We start from the raw sequence: 17,813 nt of genomic DNA, 5'->3' as shown, positions 1-17,813 counted from the left end.
AAGCACGGGCACGCCCGAGGCGTGCACCCTGATCCCCCTACAGCGCCTCCCAGCTAGCTCTCCTGCGGACCGTGACCGAACCACGGCCGCGTGCGGCGCGCGTGAACGATGCTGGCTGCGTGCACGCTAGCCTAGCTGCGCCGCGAGCGCGACGTGCACGAGCGCCCCCGCAGCGGCTGCGGCTGCAGGCAGGCCATCGCGCGGCGCGGCGGATTAACTCGAGCCGGAGTTAACGCGCGCGCCTGCTCTGCTCCTCCTCTATTCATCGCCGTCCCCGAAATGGGCACTGGCCGCGGCGCGGCCGCAGGGCCACGTCCTCGGCGCCCGACCCCCGAGTAAACACGCCTCCCACGTTCTACGCCGCAGCGGCAGCAGCAGCAGCGCCCCCGTGCCTCACCGGCCCGGCGCGCGGCGCTCTTATTTGAGTCGCAGACGCTTCGCAGGCACAGCCACCTCGCTTACAGCTACAGACCTCGCACGCGCGCAAGCCATGGCCGGGAGGCGAGAGCACCGGATCGGAGTCTTGCTCTGCGGCCATCACGCTCCGTTCGTTCTCCTCCTCGCCGTCACCAAGCTAAGCAACTCCTCCATCCATCTGCACCTTTCCGATTCGGGCGTGGCTATCTGCTATTCTGCTGGTTGATACCATCGCACGATGGCTTCGCCGAGACTGATGGCGTCTCTGGTTGCTTGGTCGGTGTGCAGGGTTCGCGGCAAGGGGGGAGGGCGACCGCCCGGGCATGGAGGACGGTGGAGTGGGACGGACCTCTAGGGAGATGACAGAAGAGAGAGAGCACAACCCAGCACCAGCGAGCAGAAAGCCTCGCTTCTGCGAGGGCCGTGTGCTCTCTGCTCTCACTGTCATCGCCGTCCGGCCACTCCAACAACAACTGTGAACCATGATCCGATCCCTCTGCGGCCATGCAACTAGCTTCTGCTCGCGGGTTAGTCTAGTCCCAACGCATGGCGTTCTGTGGTCATGTGCACTAACCACTTGCGCGTGCAGGTGGCGCCGGAGGGCAAGCTCGACGTGCGAGACCGGCGAGGAGCGGCATGCACGGTGAGGGGCGTGGACGCTTGCGCGCGAACTGGCGGATGGCCATTCTCGAGGCCAATGGCTTCCTCGTCGTCGACCTGCTCGCCACAGCGACCGCGACACGCACCCGACCGTCACCGCCGCACGGGAAGCCATGGCCGCCTCATCGCGGGGCGCCAGTTGCGTGCGCTGCGTTCCCAGGCCGCGCGAGCACGAACACCACGCATATAATTAGCTTCTGGGGGAATACAATTCTTTGACTACAATGTTCTCGTGACACATGGGTGTTCCCTACTGTTACTCATTCCTCGTTCTTTTTCCGTCCAGATAGAGAGTATCCAGTCCCGTTATATTCAGTTCAGTGTAAGAAAGCTTTGCTTCCTTGATCCAAACCGATTTATTAACATTCCAAGACGGCATCTCTTTGCGTAAAAAGCAGAGATATTTTTCTTTTGATGCCTAAAATCACTTCTTGGAATTACATGCTAGAGTCTGGACATAATGTACACAAGCAGCTTTTGCTGCTACCATGCTGCTCCTTTGAGCACAGTGCCATTAGACAGGAATGCTACTCTTATCAACGAGCAGTTCATCTCCTAGCTTGCACAAAGAATAATGCAACCGAAGCAAAGTCTTTGCGAACAAATCAAAACTATGCACAACAACGATCGTTGCCGCAATTGCCTGATAATACAAGAATGTTCTTCTACATAGTTGAAACGAGAGAATGGTGTGATCAGCTTATAGACATGCTACTGACAGAAGTGAAGCCAAATGGTGATGCTGAAGAAAGATGGCAGCATATAACCAACAGTTCGTCAAATGGGAACTCATCTGGGACCCCTTCTTTTGAAAAAAAAAACTCATCTGAAACTACGTTGCGGAATGTGGACTGGACAAACTGCAAAGGAAACAACAATATAAGTGGTAGAAATTTCCAGAACAAAGTTAATTGAAAAGGATATTGATGAATGGGAGATTACTTTCAGATAGGTTAGAGGAGCATTTTCGTGCAAAGATTTCTCTATGGTCCAAAGCGTAATTGGATAGTAAGATTTTTTCCAATTTCTCCCCCCTGCAAATCAGAGACAAAGACCATGTCATTAGCAGCCTTAAGGGAAAATGACAAGCAGATTCAAGTGAGCAAAGCAGTAAAGAGATGCCTCCATTTTCTCAGTTACATCAGAGTGATGATCAATTTGTTTATGCAAAGAGAATCATCCCATGGCTGGCAAGCGCAATTTTATGCAAACTTTGCAAGAATGGCAAAAAGGAAGCTGTCGCTCCTGAGCTTTGCCGTGCCACATCAGGCATCACATCAACATAACATATTTAAGAACAGCTGCTAGGTTAATAAGAAATTCCGTGTTTGTAAGGTAGACACATACCGAGCCCATGACGGAATCAATTTCCTTCTCCGTCTTGATTCTTCTTTTAGTTCAAAATCATCATCCTCATCATCAGAATCTTTATATGGAGTCATCAAATAAGGCTACAAAAGTTCAACAACCCACAGAGCAGAGAATTTGTAATTAGAACCTTCATTGACACTGAAGTGAAATAGCAGTATGAAATGAATCAAAATAGCCAAGCTTGGCAATCTACATCAATTTCGCCATCCGAAAATTATGCTGCAATATCTACATTCCAGCAATTTGCACAGTTTCTAAGACTTAGGGCCTCAAATAAAAAAATGTTTAGTGAGACATCTTCCAAAGACTTGTTTTAATATGTTATAAGCAATCTGTTGAATTTGAAGTGATTAGTCTAAAAAACCTACATGTTTCATGGATACTTACACAGGCAAGTATCTCCCCAAGATGAAGTTACGTAAAGACTACAAACATACCTCTTCAAGACTCTTTGGGATATTTTCCTGAGATTGAGATCCAAAACTTCCAGGCCTCTCATCAGCCACCACAACCTTTTCATTGTTACCTTTTGTGGCCTTATCTCCAAGACTTGCCATATCATCAGGTTTAACTTGGCCTTTCACTGATTCAGCCAAATTCTTCTGCAACTCCTTGTTATCCTGCAATGATTAAGATACTTTATAACAACTATATATCTAAGGAACACTTGCATACAAATCAAGCATATAGCTGTTACTCACAGAAGCTTTTGGATGAGCATCTTTCTCACTGTTGGCGTGCCTTTTTTCCATAGGCTGCTTCTGTTGTTTTCGAGCTTCCTCAATGCATTTCCTTTTTCTCTCCTTTTCCCTCCTTTCCTCCTCATCCCTCTGCCTCTTTCTAGTTGCTACATCAACATCTCTTTTCTTTTTCTGTTCCTCTTCATGTTTTTGCTTTAATTCTTTCTCTTGCTTCAGTTTCTCACGCTCTAGTTTTGTGGCTGCTTTGCGCATTTCACGCTCATTTCGTTTCTTTTCTTCAAGACGTTTTGCAGCTTCCGCTGCCTCAAGTGCCTTCACCCTAACATCTTTTTTCACTACAAGACAGAGCCATTTGTAGAGGCCTTTTGTGAGCACCACTCAAACAAATACTTGTACCTCAAAGGATCAGTTGCACAATATATTTAGCATACTAATCAGATATTAAATAGTGCAAGTAAACAAATAAGACTTACCACATGCTGCTGCAGGTTGCACCTTTTGTTTTACAAGAGGTATAAAAGATGCCACATTAGCAACAATATTGCTAGGCTTAGAGCGTTTGCCAGTATTTGCTTCACTCATGTGCCTTGCTTCTGTCTTGCTTAATCTGTCACGGAAAGAACGAGACATTTTCCCTCCTTTCTTTACTAAAGAAGCATAACTTTCTTTAGCTTTCTTGTTATCACCATCATTCCTGAGACCTGGTTGATGATTGAGTTCACTGCTGCAAGTTTCTGTGGTGAAGTTTGTGTCACTTGTATCCATGATACCTATGGAACAAGAAGCAGAATTCCCAGTGTTTTGACATAATCTAGTGATATCCTGAAGTACTTTTCTGCCAGATTGCCTCTGGGTACCTACAGATCCAGGTAATATGTCTTGGTACTCATTTTCTTCTGCAATGTCACTGTCTTCATCAATTCGGAAGCACGAAAGCTCAGGAATTGAACCCATATGCTCAGAAACAGATCCACTTGTTCCTGAAAGTTTCCCCAGACTATACTTTTCAACTGCAGGGGTCAATGGATTTTCACTACTCTCCTGTTTGTCTCTAGCATTTGAAGAATATGAGGCTACAACATCAGAAGTAAAAAATGAACCATTGTGTCCCAATCCACATGAGCCAAATATGTCTGTTATTCTTCCATCGACACTATCATTGTGTTGTCTCTCATCATCATCGAATGAACAGTTTGCAGCTTTCCCTGACATAGTTGCCAATAGCTGACGCATGCCACTCAGAGTATTCGTCTTATACTTCTCGGAGATATCAGAACTAAAAGTAGCAAATTCTCTGGTATCACAAAGGGAATCAAATGGCCTTTCTTTGGTAGTTGGACTGTCTGGAACAGAAAAATCAAAGCACTCGAATTGTGGCATTGTATCATTACAGTCCAAAGCTTCATTATCCTTTTGTCTTGGTATAGTGGAAGCAGACAGCAAACATCCAGTTAGGTCTTCACTTCTAAGTTTCCTATCAACTTCTATGCCAGAGCCATAACTTAATTTCTCATGAAACAATGCAATTGGAGCAGATGCCTGTTTACCATGTTGTTCCGATGCACAACCCGGAAATATATTTGTTGAATCAGTCCTGGAATAATTTTCTGGATTTATTATCACACTCTGAGACAATATTTCATCCATCCGAAGAGCCATTTGCTTATGCTCTACACTGGAATTAGAAACACTTAGGCCCTCACCTTGTAAGTAAGGATTTTCCTGTCAACAAAGAAGAAAAGCTGTCAATGCTCTGGAATTCACTCACACACAGAAAACAGTAAGCTAGATTTCAGACTGAACACTGCAAAACTCTACCAGCTAAAAATGTAACAAATGGAATTCAGCTACCCAACAAGTCTAACAATATCTTTAAGAATCAGCCATGAACACAGTTTTCAAAAAGAATCAGCCATGAACCAAATTTCCACTTAATAATCCAATTCTCTAAACTTGTACTTGGAAATCCGAAGTATAGTCTTTTAGATTGATATTTTCACAATTTCAGAATAGAAGAATTGGAGCACTAACTGAACACATACCTCTCGTATGCAGTGTTCCATGTTATCAAGCGACATAATACAGCTGCTAGGCAAAGGAGAAGTTGCAACATCCAAAATATTTTGTAACTGTACTTGATAATTTTGGAGGTCCATTTCTTCAACTGCAATCTTGCTCCTGATACCACAACCAACATGAGGTGATAAAGCCTTCGCACTAGAAGAGTTACAGAGGGCAACCTCAGATAGGCTGGACTTATTTCTTAATTTGGGAGAAGAATTCCTATTTTGTTGAACATCACTTGCAACTGACATCTTGCAGTTCATTATATCATTCTTTGTCTCAGACTTGAGAGACATGAACTCACTGAATCCTGAACTCCTTAAGAAGTAACGACCTGAAGGTTGTGATTTCCCCGAGAAATTTTCTGCAGTTACCATATGAGTGCCAATGGCATCTTGGTGGTTCGAAGAAGATGGCTTTGTGTCATAAGAACTGGGAAGCGCAATGTCCTGGCGTTTTATTCGTTTTCTCTTGGATGGTGTACCCCCATTTATCTGAACATCATCTGCAACTGACTTCTTCTGAGCAGTTCTTGTGTCCTCCTGGTGGTTATTGCTCTTCTCACGTGATTCTGAAGTACTTGCAGACTTCCTTTTCTCAATATTCTCGGCTGTGCATGAATTAGCATTCATCTGCAAATCATCCTCAGCATGAGGGGTCTCTTGTTCTTTTCCTGAAAGATTGCAAGTTTTGTAAGAATATATCAGTGTCATTTGCTATAAAACAGGAGGATAATGATCTACAAGGAGCAATCATGATACCTTGATGCAGGCTTTCATTGCATTTTTCCAACAAAACCACACTGTTCCTTTCTGTTCCATGCATCTCTCCGGTTCTTTGAGATGAATTACTGGGCATAACTTTCAGAACCACAGACTCGTGCTTTCCGTTATCAGCAGAACCACCATACGCTCTGCTGATATGAGCATCATCACCCAACTTTCCTGAATAACAGCTGACCAAGTTAGATACTGAGTTTGCTTTGAGCATCTCATTTTCCATGTCCAGAGGAGGATGGCCTAATGGAGTTTCTGCATCTGGAATACTCCCATTAAGTTCCAAAGATGATCTGACCGATAAATATGGTTTCTGAGATAACTCATTATCTGCAGACTTAAAGTTACTCACAGCAGTACAACCATTGGAATGTTTGTCATTGCTTTGCGTTCTATAAGGCAAGAGGCTTGATTGACAAACATCATTGGAAGTAAAATTTTGAGGTGGAAGCAGCTCTAGGCTTAAAGCAGATCTCCCTTGGGAGCATCGGTTGTTTCTGTCATTTATCGGCAAATTTGAAAGATGTTCATGCCCATCCTCCCCTAAAAGACTGTTTGGTGATGTTCCTGATGATGCATGAGCCCCAAACCTTGAGTCAGCTAGCTGGGTAGGTAGCTGCAAAGATCTACTGTTATTTATTGGCAAATCTGAAAGATGTTCATGCCCATCCTCCCCTAAAAGACTGCTTGGTGATGTTCCTGATGATGCTTGAGCCCCAAACCTTGAGTCAGCTAGCTGGGTAGGTAGCTGCAAAGGTCCACTGTATGGAGATGATACATGACAATTGGAACTCTGCAGTTTTTCAGTATCCTCAATAACCTGCAATATATCATTTTCAAGCAGAGGGTTGACCACAGAACAAGGCCTTTGAGAACAATTGGTTTTATCACTATTTGATGTATCAATTTCAAGTGGTCGGCTGACCCTGGGACATGCTCTTCCCAAAGAATTGGTTTCAGGGACATGCTCGGTATCCTCCTGAAGCAATGGTTGATCAATAGAATCCGGTCCTTCAGCAGGGCACGTCAGAGATGGTTTCTTGGTTGGAGAATGCACACCAGTTAGATCAGGATGGACACATTCTAAGGCATATTTGAGATGCTGCTCCACTGGTGCACCGTCAGGGTTCAAATCTCCCAGCCTAACCTGATCAAGGAATAACCTACCCATAGAATGAGGTCCCTGAGAACTGGTAGAAGATGCATCTTCACTTGAAGGAATTCTACCAGCAATATCAAGATGCTCACTTTTAGCATCAGAATCCTGTTGCTGGCCCATTTGTTCACTGGTAGGATTCATACAAACTGATTCAATGCCATCAAATTGAAGTTTCTTTGGCTCAACCAACATGTGAGTTTCAGGAATTCGGTCGCACACACTATCTGCAACGCTTGGCTTAGAGAGATCTGGAAGTGGCACACTCAATGAATCTCTAACAGAAGATTTGTTACTGACCCTGATGTCGCTATCGGAAGAGACAACTTTGCTCTCTACAATCTGTTGCGGGAAACCATCTGATTGAACTCCTTGATTTTCGAGATTGTCTACACACTTCAAGAAGTCAATTGGCTTCCCCTGAATAGCACAAAAACCACTACCCTGACCTGGAACTGATGATGTTGTTTCAGCATTGTCGGCAACATCATCACATGGTATGGATGATGATGATGCACTAGCTCCATTTGACCCCAAAGTTCCAAGGTTAGACTTATGCATACCATCATGGCTTCCACTCTTTGCAGCCTGATCCTTTCCATGTAGGCGATCTTTAATATGCCTTTGCCTTGACCTGGAACGCTGAATCCTTGAAAACATTTTGGCAGCAGTACAAGTCTCAGAAATGTCCTGGTTAAGTGAAGTCTGATCTTGCTGCTCCTCTTCATGTTGGCTAGTACAATTGGTGTCTGGGTAAGCACACCCATTTGGAACCTCCGAATTTCTGGACAAAGTGCTAGGAACAGCTTGAGGCAGGAAGACACTCCTATTGACTGCTGGTGTTGTAATGTGTCTTCCAGTGAGAAAAATCGGTTTGCCATTCAGCTCTACACATAAATGGAGTACTTCAGTATATGAATAAAAAAGAAAGATAATGACAGCGCACAGAAGGATATCATGAAACAATATTCACAGCAAAATGGTTAGATATGACATATGAACATCCAACTACTATATATGTACTTGTGCAACCTTTAGGTAGTCCAACATTTCAAAAAGGATGGGTAGAATATAATTGTATTTTATTTCTTTTAGTAGCAAATTATATTGCTTAACCATTGAAATTTCAGTATACTGGCAACAACAAACTATGGCATGTATAAAGCTATGGTATCGTTCTGTTATAGTCATGACAGCAGGAAACATTCTGTAAAACCAAGCAATCACCAACCACAGTGCTTCTCTTAGGCAATTTCTCCGATTTAACAAATAAGGAGTTAGCCAAATCAATCCTCCACAAAATATTAGCGTTAGAAACAAATTCTAGTTAGCTACAACCTGCTGTAGGGCAATCTAAGCTCAAATCACCACTAACCATCAGCCCTGCCAATCCAAATACGCAATCCCTGTCCGAATCGAAATCAGCCCCAATCGGCCAACCCAATCCACCCCGCTCCGCTCACGAACGACCTGAATCTAACGCCGACGCGGGGAGACAAAGGGAGAAGGAGGAGGGGCGCACCTTGGGGCAGGGTGGCGGAGGGGAGGAGCCATTCCGGGGGCCTGTGGCCGGCGGCGAGGAGGCTGCAGGCGAGGGTCTGGGAGTAGGAGTCGACCTGCTGCTGCAACTGAGCGGCCAGCCATTCCCCGCGCTCGAAGGCCTGCATGAACAGGTGCTCCATGGCTGGCCGGCCCGGCTCTCGCGGAGGTCGCTGCGTGGCCGCCTAGGGTTTGGGCATGGAGGTGGAGAGGAACGGCTAGTTGCCGTGGCGTGGAGACGGTGGCGGAGGTCTCGAAAATTTTGAATCGGGCAGGAGGGGGGGAACGGGAAGACGAGATCTGGGGGGGCGGTGAGATCACCGCCCAGCGGAGGAGAGGCGATTACCGCTTCTGGGCGGGGTCAGTGATCCGACGGCCTTGGGGGCTCCTAAATAGCTTGAGTCAATTCTCTTTAGTCCCCGTTTGGGTCCAAGGAATTGGAATCTATTTAATGGAGTAGGCTAATTTATGTTGGAATGTGGCATTCCACAACTTTCCAAAGTTTAGATATAAACCTATCTTAAATTCATGGGGTGGGAGATGGAAATTGATTCTATAGATTATGGTTATTAGATGGAATTCAATTCTTATAGCACGCTCTTAGACTCGCTTCTCTATAGTAGAAGTGCAGCATACAAGTATCTCTCCCATATCACCAACTATAATATACAACTATATTCCACGTACAATTATATTAGCTTAATTAATTTATGTCTAAATTATGATTATTAGGATGGAATTCAATTCCATCGAAACAAACGGGGCCTAGAATTTTTGATGAGTTCTTTGTATATCATAAAATTTTTCAATTCGCTTGGTGCCATTGAATCTATGTTTTATTCCCTTATATGGCGTTTGGACAGTATCTTGGATTGGGAAACGGAAATGGCTTGGGTTGCAGTGGGAAAGGGATAGGGTTATGAGATATATCTCCTTATCCTAGTTTGTTTTTTTGGTTGGGTTTATTTGTGGGACCCACATGGGAATAGAAAAAATACTGAACCTTATCTTCTCGGCACTCCTTCTGTCCATCTGCTCATCCAGAGCTTGAGAGCCACAAGCCCACCTGCCTGACGCACACGCAGGTGCCATGCGGAGCGAGCGGCGACTCCGGCAGTTCGCGGGGAAGCTGAAATGGCTGATTTGTTATGAGAAAAAAATATTGTTTGGTGGCTGATAAACCACCTGAATAAGCTGAAGCGAACAGGTCGAGATGGCGCTTGGTTGGGTGTCAAAACTAGGCATCCAAAATTTTACCCCCAATTGATTTGATGGCATATCAGGGCATTTGCAAATCACAACTGCCAAATGCCCTGATTTTAGTTTGGCATACCTCGGTGCCAACCAATCAGGCCCGAAGTCACACAGGGGCAGGTAGAGATTTGGAACATGGTGGAACAAGAACCATCAGCATCGTTCTTCTGATCGAAATGGTGATTACTGGACGAATTAAGAACAGAATAATATCAAGGCATCCTCGATCTTTCATGGACATCTTTGCTTTGATCCTCGTCGTTTGAAGCGAACCTGTCCTTGTTTGAGGTAAGCTCGATTGTGTCACAAAATAACAGGTGCATAAGGTCTGCAGTCTGCACTAAGAACTTCCCAACTCCTAAGAAACTGAAAAAAGAAATCATTGCTTGGTGGGGGCGTTTGTTTCTTTAGGAGCTCCTAAAATTTCTGTCACATCAAATATTTAGATACTAATTAGGAGTATTAAACATAGATTAATTACAAAATTAATGGCACAGATGGAGGCTAATTGGCGAGACGAATCTATTAAGCCTAATTAGTCCATGATTTGATAACGTGATGTTACAGTAAACATGTGTTAATGATGGATTAATTAAGTTTAATAGATTCGTCTCGCGAATTAGCCTCCATCCGTGTAATTAGTTTTATAATTATCTCATGTTCAGTCCTCTTAATTAGCATCCGAATATTGGATGTGACATGAATTTTAGTTCGGACTAAAGATCCAAACACCCCAAAGTCTTGTCTTGGATAGCTGCTTTTCTTGACTTTGGTTAGATTTCGGCAGATGTCTCCAATAAAGTACATGACCAGCGCACATGTACTTGGTATTCGACTTGATGATTTGTATGTACTGACGGTCTTTGAATAAAGTAGAGGGAAATTAGGACTCAGGCCCTGTTTGTTTCCCACCTCCTAAAATTTTAGCTCCTAAAAAGTTTTAGTCAGTTTTTAATCCATGATCTAAAGGATGTTTGGTTCCACCTCCTAAAACTGATTAAAAGCAATAAATGTTGTAGTAAAATGACTATAGTACCCTCCCCCAATGCCCCTGCTCCTTCTCTGCCCACCCCTCCTCTCCTCTTCTTCCCTACACACACGCACCCACCCCTCCCCTCCCGGCCCTAAGCCCTCTCGCTGGCCCCGGCGGCGGCAGCCGGCACCCTCCTCCCGCCTGCACCGCCCCCTCCCCTCCTTTCGTCGACGCCCCTCCCCTCTCTCCTTCCCTCGACCGCCACCCCCTCCCCTCCAATCCCGGTCGCCGCGCCCCTCCCCTCCTCTTCTTCCCCGGCACGGCCGCCCCCCTCCCGATCCTCCCTCTCCCGGATCCGGCGGGGGAGCGCCCAGTCAACGGTTCTTGGTCGCGGAAGCCGGCGTCGATGGCGGATCGAGCGGCGACCGGTTAGCGGAGCAGCCGGCGCCGAGGAGGATGGGAGCGCCACGGCCGACCCGTGCGGCGGTGCAAGGGAGCGGGGGCGGCGGATCCGGCGGGGGATGGCACGGCCGCCGGTGAGAGGCCGCGGGCACCGGCGTGGAGGAGGGAGGGAGCGGCGGCAGGGTCGGGGAGGGTGCGGTCGGGAGGAGGGTGCGGGGCAGAGGCAATAAAGGAGGGGTAGTGGGAGTCCAGCACTGGTTTTAGGAGGTTTTAGGGGTTTTGAGCCTCCTAAAACTTTTTAGTCACTTTTTAGGAGGAGTGTTTGGCTCTTCAGTCACATTTTAGTCACTTTTTAGGAGTTAAAAAATTTTAGGAGGGTGGAAACAAACAGGACCTCAGAAGTCTACGATCTTTTTTGTCAAGTACTTTGATTGTGATGTTGAAAGACGATGTCTTTATGGAGACGAATTTGTGATGCGTAGAACAAAACGACGCAAGGATCAGGTGGGGGCTAACTTATTAGGGTACATTTATATTTTCCAACCACTCGTAAGAGCACTTTCAAAGGTTGGTGGAGGATAAATCATAGATTCAATGGCACCGAGAGAATTTTGAAAAATTCTATGGCATATAAAGAACTCATCAAATTTTTGTGACAATGAGGAAATTGACTTATCTAGTTTTCGTAAGCTATATAGAAGATATAGCTTCTGGCTCATCCGACAGACCATCTCATTCCTCCTCCTCTTCCTCCAGCCAACCACCACCTCCGCCCCCCTCCTCCACCACCCCGGCCAGCGGCGGGCACGTCGCCCGCCCACCGTTCACCGTCGACCCCTCGACCCCGTCCTTCCTAATCCCACGCCCGCCTAGCGACGCTCCCACGACGTTCACCTCCATCGCCGTCGGACCTTCCGCTGCCCCGACTCTCTTTGTGGCCATTGGAGCTCTCTGTAACCTCGAAAGCCTAACCCCGCCGACCTCAACCACCACCCCGGCCGGTGGCGACCTCCCGCCACCTGCTCCCACTACCTCCCGCCTGCTTCACTGGATTTGCATTCCTTGACGGCACGGGGAGATTGAGCGGCAGCACGAGAAGAGAGGAGGAGAGGAAGATGAGGGTGATCGGATGGCACGTAGCACGAGAAGAGAGGAGGAGAGGAAGATGAGGGTGATCGGATGGCACGTAGATCGCACATGAATCTTGAAGCAATTGAAGCTACTATATGCTCGGCCGTGTGCCCGTGTCAGTGCCGCGCCCCGCGCGTGGGAATGACTGGTGGTCCCCCCCACCTGCCCACAGAATGGGACCCGCCTGCCAGTGGCGAGACCCCACGATAGGGAAACTTTTCGTCTTTCCGCCGCCCTCCCCCGCGGCCCGCGGCCCCCGCCACCGCCGCCCTCCCCACCAATCCACCATTGCTGGTTGCTGCCCACGGAGCCCGCCGTCCTCAACCTGCTCTCTCACTTGGTCGCTCGAATCTGGGTCTAGCCATGGAGCCCGCCGGGGTCGCGGAGCGCCTCCACAACAAGACGATCCTCATCACGGGCGCCACCGGATTCATAGCAAAACGTAGCGGCGAAATCCTTATGCTTTTTAGTGCGTTTGGGGAGTCCAGTGAATGGATCTTGATGCTTTGTTGCGTTATGAGATGCAGTCCTTGTGGAGAAGGTCCTGCGGCTGCAGCCCCCGGTGAAGAGGCTGTACCTCCTGGTGCGCGCCGGCGACCAGGCTTCTGCAACGGAGCGGGTCCGCTCCGAGGTCGCCTTCTTCTCCGCCCTGCTTTTTGCGAATATCTCATACGGTCGTTTTTGAGGTATTTGAGTGATTGATTTGATTTTGATCCAGTTCATCTTTGTTTCCTTGGTCTTGTTGCCTGCAATATCAGATTATGCAACTTCAGATATTTCGACCTTTGCGAGAGAAGTACCAAAAGCATTTCAGTTCATGGTTCTGGGACAAGGTTTACCCTGTGGCGGGAGATGTCTCGTTGAAGAATTTGGGTATAGGAGATGTCGCGCTTGCTGAAGATATATTGAAACAAACAGACATCATCGTTCATATGGCCGCGACAGTTAACTTCAGAGAAAGGTGAGAAAGTTGTGCTGTAATTGTTCTTTTTTTAATCAGATAAAAAAGGGGTTAGTCTATGATGCTCACGTTGTTGCCCCTGATCATAAGTGCAGATACGACACTGCTTTGGCAATAAACACTATGGGTGTAAAGCATATTATCGAAATCGCATCACAATGTGCAAAGCTAGAACTACTACTCCTCGTGTCAACTGGTGAGACCTGAAATTGGCATCAGCTCACTTCTATCCAACAAAAAGGAATTTTTTCTTGAATGAGAGAACCGTTTCCCAATTCCAGCTTATGTCAATGGAAAGGAATCAGGGATCATGCTGGAGAAGCCATTTCACCAGTACAGGAGCTATGATGGCCAATCAGATTTAGATATTTCAGAAGAAATGGCATTGACAGAGGCGAAGCTGAAAGAACTAGTTTGCAGGAATGCTTCAGAAGATACTATAAGACGCACCATGAAGAAGATTGGCACACAAAGGTTTTGCATCTGAACTTGATTCATTACCTGCACAATTTAGTCTTGATAGTTTCACTTTAATACATGATACATCATCAGGAATGATGTTCTGAAATTTCTACATGATGGCTAAACAGGGCTCAGAAGTTTGGATGGATGAGTACCTATGTTTTCACAAAGGCAATGGGTGAGATGCTAGCATATGAACAGAGATTGCGGCTACCAATTGCCATAATCCGTCCAACATCCACGACGAGCACATGGAAAGAGCCTTTTCCTGGATGGATAGAAGGAATCAAGTCAGTTTCAGCAGTATACTGAACCATTCATCCTCACTTGATTGCTTCAATAACTTACATTCAATTATCATCAGCAACTCACTTTGAAATATGGTGTGAAATTGGTGCAGAACAATTGACACGTGGATTACAAATTATGGTAAGGGGATTCTGAAGGTTCTTCCTGCAGATGTCACTACTGTCATAGACATTGTACGATACATTCTTCTTGTGTTTAGCATAAAGAATTGATTTGTAGTGGAAACTACAGATAATTTGTTCTAATAAGTGCAAGTCACTACAGATAAGTATCATTTTTGTGGATGGCTTGCAGGTGCCTGCGGACACTGTGGTCAATGGAATGCTTTGCGTTATCAGTTACCACCCTCGAGGTCAATCGGGCTTGATCTATCACATTGGTTCTTCAATGCGCAACCCACTCAAGATAGGCGAGCTGATACATATAATGTTCAGATACTTCTCAGAGAAACCATTTGTCGGTGCAGGGGGAGAGGGAATCAAGGTGAAGCAGCTGATTGTGCCAGCAACAATGGCCAGCTTCTATAAGCACATGGACATACACTACAAGGTGCCAATGCAGGTTGGTTTATAATTAAATATGGACTAAATGCACCAGCGGTCCTAAACTTACTGAATGGTTAATCTACATATTTCCCTAAACTTGTTCCAGGGTGTTACCTATTTCCCTGAACTGTTAATTTACATATCTAGGTCCTAAACTTACTGAATGGTTCACTCAAAGTCAAAAATCATCATTGTTGATCCTCCTAAATGGCATCCATGTCACCTAGGTTTTCAACCATCATTCGTCATATTTTTGTTGGGCCCCACACGACAACCGATGAAAAAATAAAAGATCCATCACAACCCACATGCCATCCCCTAATAAATATAACTGCATTGAATTTTGTGTCTATTTTCTCACAAAGCGTGTCATTATTTTCGGTTGCAGGATACGGCAGGCCGTGGGTTGTCTACCACTGACGAGCTTGACAGATACAACCATCTCAAGAGAGAGTACAATTTCACAGTGGCCCTTGCAGAAGTGTTCCGGCCAGGCACATTCTTCAAGAGGAGGTAAGGTAGAGGTAGCTCCAGGAAGGATACTATGAACCATTTCTTATCAAGAGTTGTTCCCATTTTGCACCTTTGCTTGCAGGTTTGATGATTCCAACATGCAGAGGCTTATCGCGATGATGAACAAAAGAGACAGAGAACTGATCCCCTGTGATACCAAGTTCATCAATTGGGAGAAATACCTTATGGAAACTCACATCCCCGGTGTCATGGGATATGAATCCAGGGAAGCAGCAAGGGCTAGGCTTTAGGAGACTACAGATTCAGAAGGTCAGTGTCAAAGAACTAAAGCTTCTCTGAAAGTCCCACAGAACTCCCATTTGATATTAATGCTGCGTGCAGAAGTCACCATACTAGAACTCCATTTGTCAGGAATCAGCTGTATTAGTGTACAAAAGGCACCATGGTACAATAATTTTGGGTAGCCTTTGAACCATTGGATCGAAAAACACACAGGCTCAGGATGCAGATTGCAGAATGCACTGATTGAGAACGATAATCTGACGCCAGTCCTAATCTACAACAACTAATACCATGACTTTTTCTTAATGCTGCAACCGATACTCAATCAGTCAGAGTAGACACATAATCAATTGGATCACATTTAAGCCAGCACCCCAACCAAAGTGATCGACACCCCTTATTCTGATAGTTTGGGATTAAAACTATTCTGTCAAGCTGAGTTTATAACAAATGTAGTGATATATTATGCGCACCATGCTTACCGTGGTACTATATCATATATTAATGTGTGTGGTCACTTTACAGATAAGCGTCTCGTTGATGGAAACTAATAAAGTATGTTCAGGGCATGCCACAAAGCATCTGGCGCGTGGGATCAACGATTACGGGAGATGATATTCCGCAAGATCCTTCATTGCATGTTGAAAGGAGAAACGCCAAAATGGTACAACAGGGGTGGCTACTTAAATACTCGACTCATGGACAATGGCGCTGTATAAAATCTCCCTCGTTTCTGTACGCATGCATGTAGTGATGGAGAAAGCTGGCATGGATCAAGCTCTCACATGGCATGCACTCTCTGCGAAAAGTTTGAGTGCATCGAGTTCTGTTGGTCATCTCTTGGACCAGATGAATGTATAGTCCATACGACTCGAGTTCGTATACATCATACCAGCGTCAATAGATAGTTATAGTCTTATAGGTACTGCTTTAATCTTCCTTGAAATATGAACTGTTTTGCACGAACATAATCAGCTGTTATTCTGAGAGGAAGGGGACGTTGTCCACTGGGAAGCATGCCGTAGATCGCCATACGGTACTCACAGCATGAGCATGAAAACATAGCAGCTTCGATCTCAAAACGTATGCATGTTTTCAACAATCAAATGTCCAATTTCTTTCATATGAGAAATCAGCCAGCAGTGAACCGGAGGCTGGATGTACAATTCCACTTACGACCCAAGCGTCAGAGTGACATTTTTCCACAGACAGAGTGACAGAACTTCTCACGTCTGCGTCACCACAACCAAAGAAAAACGCAAGAGAACACACATGCAGGATGAAATGAAAAGGCATCGCGTTCGTGTACATCTTAACCATCAGGCCAACGCGTCAACGTACGGAACACGGGACGGGGAGGAGTCGGGGACGGTGCGTGCTCCACTGCTTCTGTCCTAGGGGCGCGCGTCGGGCGCCGGGTCGGCCGGCAGGCCGCTGGCCGGGGAGGGGTCGGGGTCGGCCCCGACCGCCCTGGCGAACTCCTTGGCGCTGGCGCCCTTGGACCCGGCGCCGGCGAACTCCTTGGCGCCCGTGACGGACTCCGCCCCGACCCCGTGCGCCGAGGCCAGCGGCGCCACCGCGGCGGCGGCCAGCAGGAGGACCGCAAGGGTGAGCGCGCGAGACATGGTGGACGTGGGCTTGGGTAGCTTGAATGATGGGCTGTGGCAGAGGAGGCACGGGAGGAAGCAGAGGGCTATACGTACGCGGGGGAGCAAGAGAAGCGGAGGCGCGCGCACGCCGCGGTTGGTGGTCGCGCGCGAGGCGATTTGTTTGGCGATCCGATGGGTGAGTGCCCGAGTGGACATGTGCCGGGTGCTAGTTGGGCATGGGCGAGGCGCTGCTAAATTGGCAAATCGCTTGGCCGTATTTCTCGCTGGCTGAAGGATTAAGCATTACATGCGCTCTGTGGTCTATATTGAGCTTTGGAGTGGCAAATGAGATGCTGAACTGTTGAGTATTATTCTCGGTTTCCCCCTGAATCCCCATGGGAATGTATACACTGCGTTCATGTGAAATTCTTCATTTCATCAGATAGTAAAATTAATGAAAGTTGTCACTAAAAAGCATCTCTTCTGTTGTTTGTGAGGTAAACATACAGTTTTATTCAGAGGAACGCGCTGGATGTAATGGATTTTGAGTAGTTGTCATTTTGCATTTGGTTCAATGGATATCGGAATAAAATTTTGAAAGGATAAAAACTTTTCTCTCTTTCGGGATTCCATTTTAGCTCCTACGAAACCCGATTATATTGTATTTATATTTCATAAGTGAGTTGGAACTTGGAAGCCTAGATCGATGTATCACTATTTGTGGACTATTATTGCCTCGGTTTGTGA

The 17,813-nt window shown here is 46.4% G+C and overlaps 3 protein-coding genes and 1 long non-coding RNA gene across 5 annotated transcripts; 2 read left to right on the top strand and 2 right to left on the bottom strand.

Moving 5' to 3' along the window:
- The first annotated feature begins 58 nt into the window (after nucleotides 1-58).
- On the top strand, nucleotides 59-1,503 carry LOC111256429. Its single transcript, XR_002676487.1, has 2 exons — nucleotides 59-944; nucleotides 1,007-1,503. It is a non-coding gene; the product is annotated as an uncharacterized LOC111256429 (long non-coding RNA).
- LOC101768060 lies at nucleotides 1,466-9,026 on the bottom strand. The gene is made up of 9 exons (XM_004957059.4): nucleotides 8,668-9,026; nucleotides 5,975-8,032; nucleotides 5,192-5,886; nucleotides 3,623-4,871; nucleotides 3,150-3,484; nucleotides 2,886-3,068; nucleotides 2,425-2,528; nucleotides 2,020-2,111; nucleotides 1,466-1,937 (listed from the first exon to the last, which is right to left on the bottom strand). The coding sequence occupies exons 1-9, from the start codon at nucleotides 8,825-8,827 to the stop codon at nucleotides 1,900-1,902; spliced, it is 4,914 nt and encodes a 1,637-aa protein (XP_004957116.2). The 5' UTR covers nucleotides 8,828-9,026; the 3' UTR covers nucleotides 1,466-1,899.
- A 3,662-nt stretch (nucleotides 9,027-12,688) lies between these two features.
- LOC101767661 (fatty acyl-CoA reductase 1) lies at nucleotides 12,689-16,445 on the top strand. 2 transcript variants are annotated; one of them, XM_022824508.1, is made up of 11 exons: nucleotides 12,689-12,886; nucleotides 12,972-13,075; nucleotides 13,203-13,405; nucleotides 13,501-13,601; nucleotides 13,687-13,879; nucleotides 13,996-14,157; nucleotides 14,268-14,349; nucleotides 14,471-14,737; nucleotides 15,110-15,234; nucleotides 15,317-15,504; nucleotides 16,043-16,445. In XM_022824508.1, the coding sequence occupies exons 1-10, from the start codon at nucleotides 12,808-12,810 to the stop codon at nucleotides 15,483-15,485; spliced, it is 1,485 nt and encodes a 494-aa protein (XP_022680243.1). In that variant the 5' UTR covers nucleotides 12,689-12,807; the 3' UTR covers nucleotides 15,486-15,504; nucleotides 16,043-16,445. The 2 variants fall into 2 exon arrangements, with proteins under 2 accessions (XP_022680243.1, XP_022680242.1); XM_022824507.1 differs by having other exon boundaries at nucleotides 16,003-16,445.
- A 124-nt stretch (nucleotides 16,446-16,569) lies between these two features.
- On the bottom strand, nucleotides 16,570-17,579 carry LOC101767265. The gene has a single exon (XM_004957057.3). It carries the CDS (start codon nucleotides 17,280-17,282, stop codon nucleotides 16,872-16,874), a length of 411 nt encoding a protein of 136 aa, XP_004957114.1. The 5' UTR covers nucleotides 17,283-17,579; the 3' UTR covers nucleotides 16,570-16,871.
- Nucleotides 17,580-17,813: the final 234 nt, after the last annotated feature.

Source organism: Setaria italica, chromosome II (genome assembly GCF_000263155.2).
Source record: "Setaria italica strain Yugu1 chromosome II, Setaria_italica_v2.0, whole genome shotgun sequence".
Lineage (NCBI taxonomy): Eukaryota > Viridiplantae > Streptophyta > Magnoliopsida > Poales > Poaceae > Setaria > Setaria italica.
Note: the sequence above shows the minus strand (reverse complement) of the source record. Positions and strands in the feature narration are given on the sequence as shown.

Coding starts and splice junctions, on each gene's coding strand:
- LOC101767661 (XM_022824508.1), top strand. CDS start 12,808: ATGGAGCCCGCCGGGGTCGCGGAGCGCCTCCACAACAAGACGATCCTC. Junction 13,880..13,995: donor AAGAAGATTGGCACACAAAG/GTTTTGCATCTG, acceptor ATGGCTAAACAG/GGCTCAGAAGTTTGGATGGA. Junction 14,158..14,267: donor GGATGGATAGAAGGAATCAA/GTCAGTTTCAGC, acceptor AAATTGGTGCAG/AACAATTGACACGTGGATTA.
- LOC101768060 (XM_004957059.4), bottom strand. CDS start 8,827: ATGGAGCACCTGTTCATGCAGGCCTTCGAGCGCGGGGAATGGCTGGCC. Junction 5,887..5,974: donor CAATGAAAGCCTGCATCAAG/GTATCATGATTG, acceptor GCAATCTTTCAG/GAAAAGAACAAGAGACCCCT. Junction 2,112..2,424: donor TTGATTCCGTCATGGGCTCG/GTATGTGTCTAC, acceptor TCTGATTTGCAG/GGGGGAGAAATTGGAAAAAA.
- LOC101767265 (XM_004957057.3), bottom strand. CDS start 17,282: ATGTCCACTCGGGCACTCACCCATCGGATCGCCAAACAAATCGCCTCG.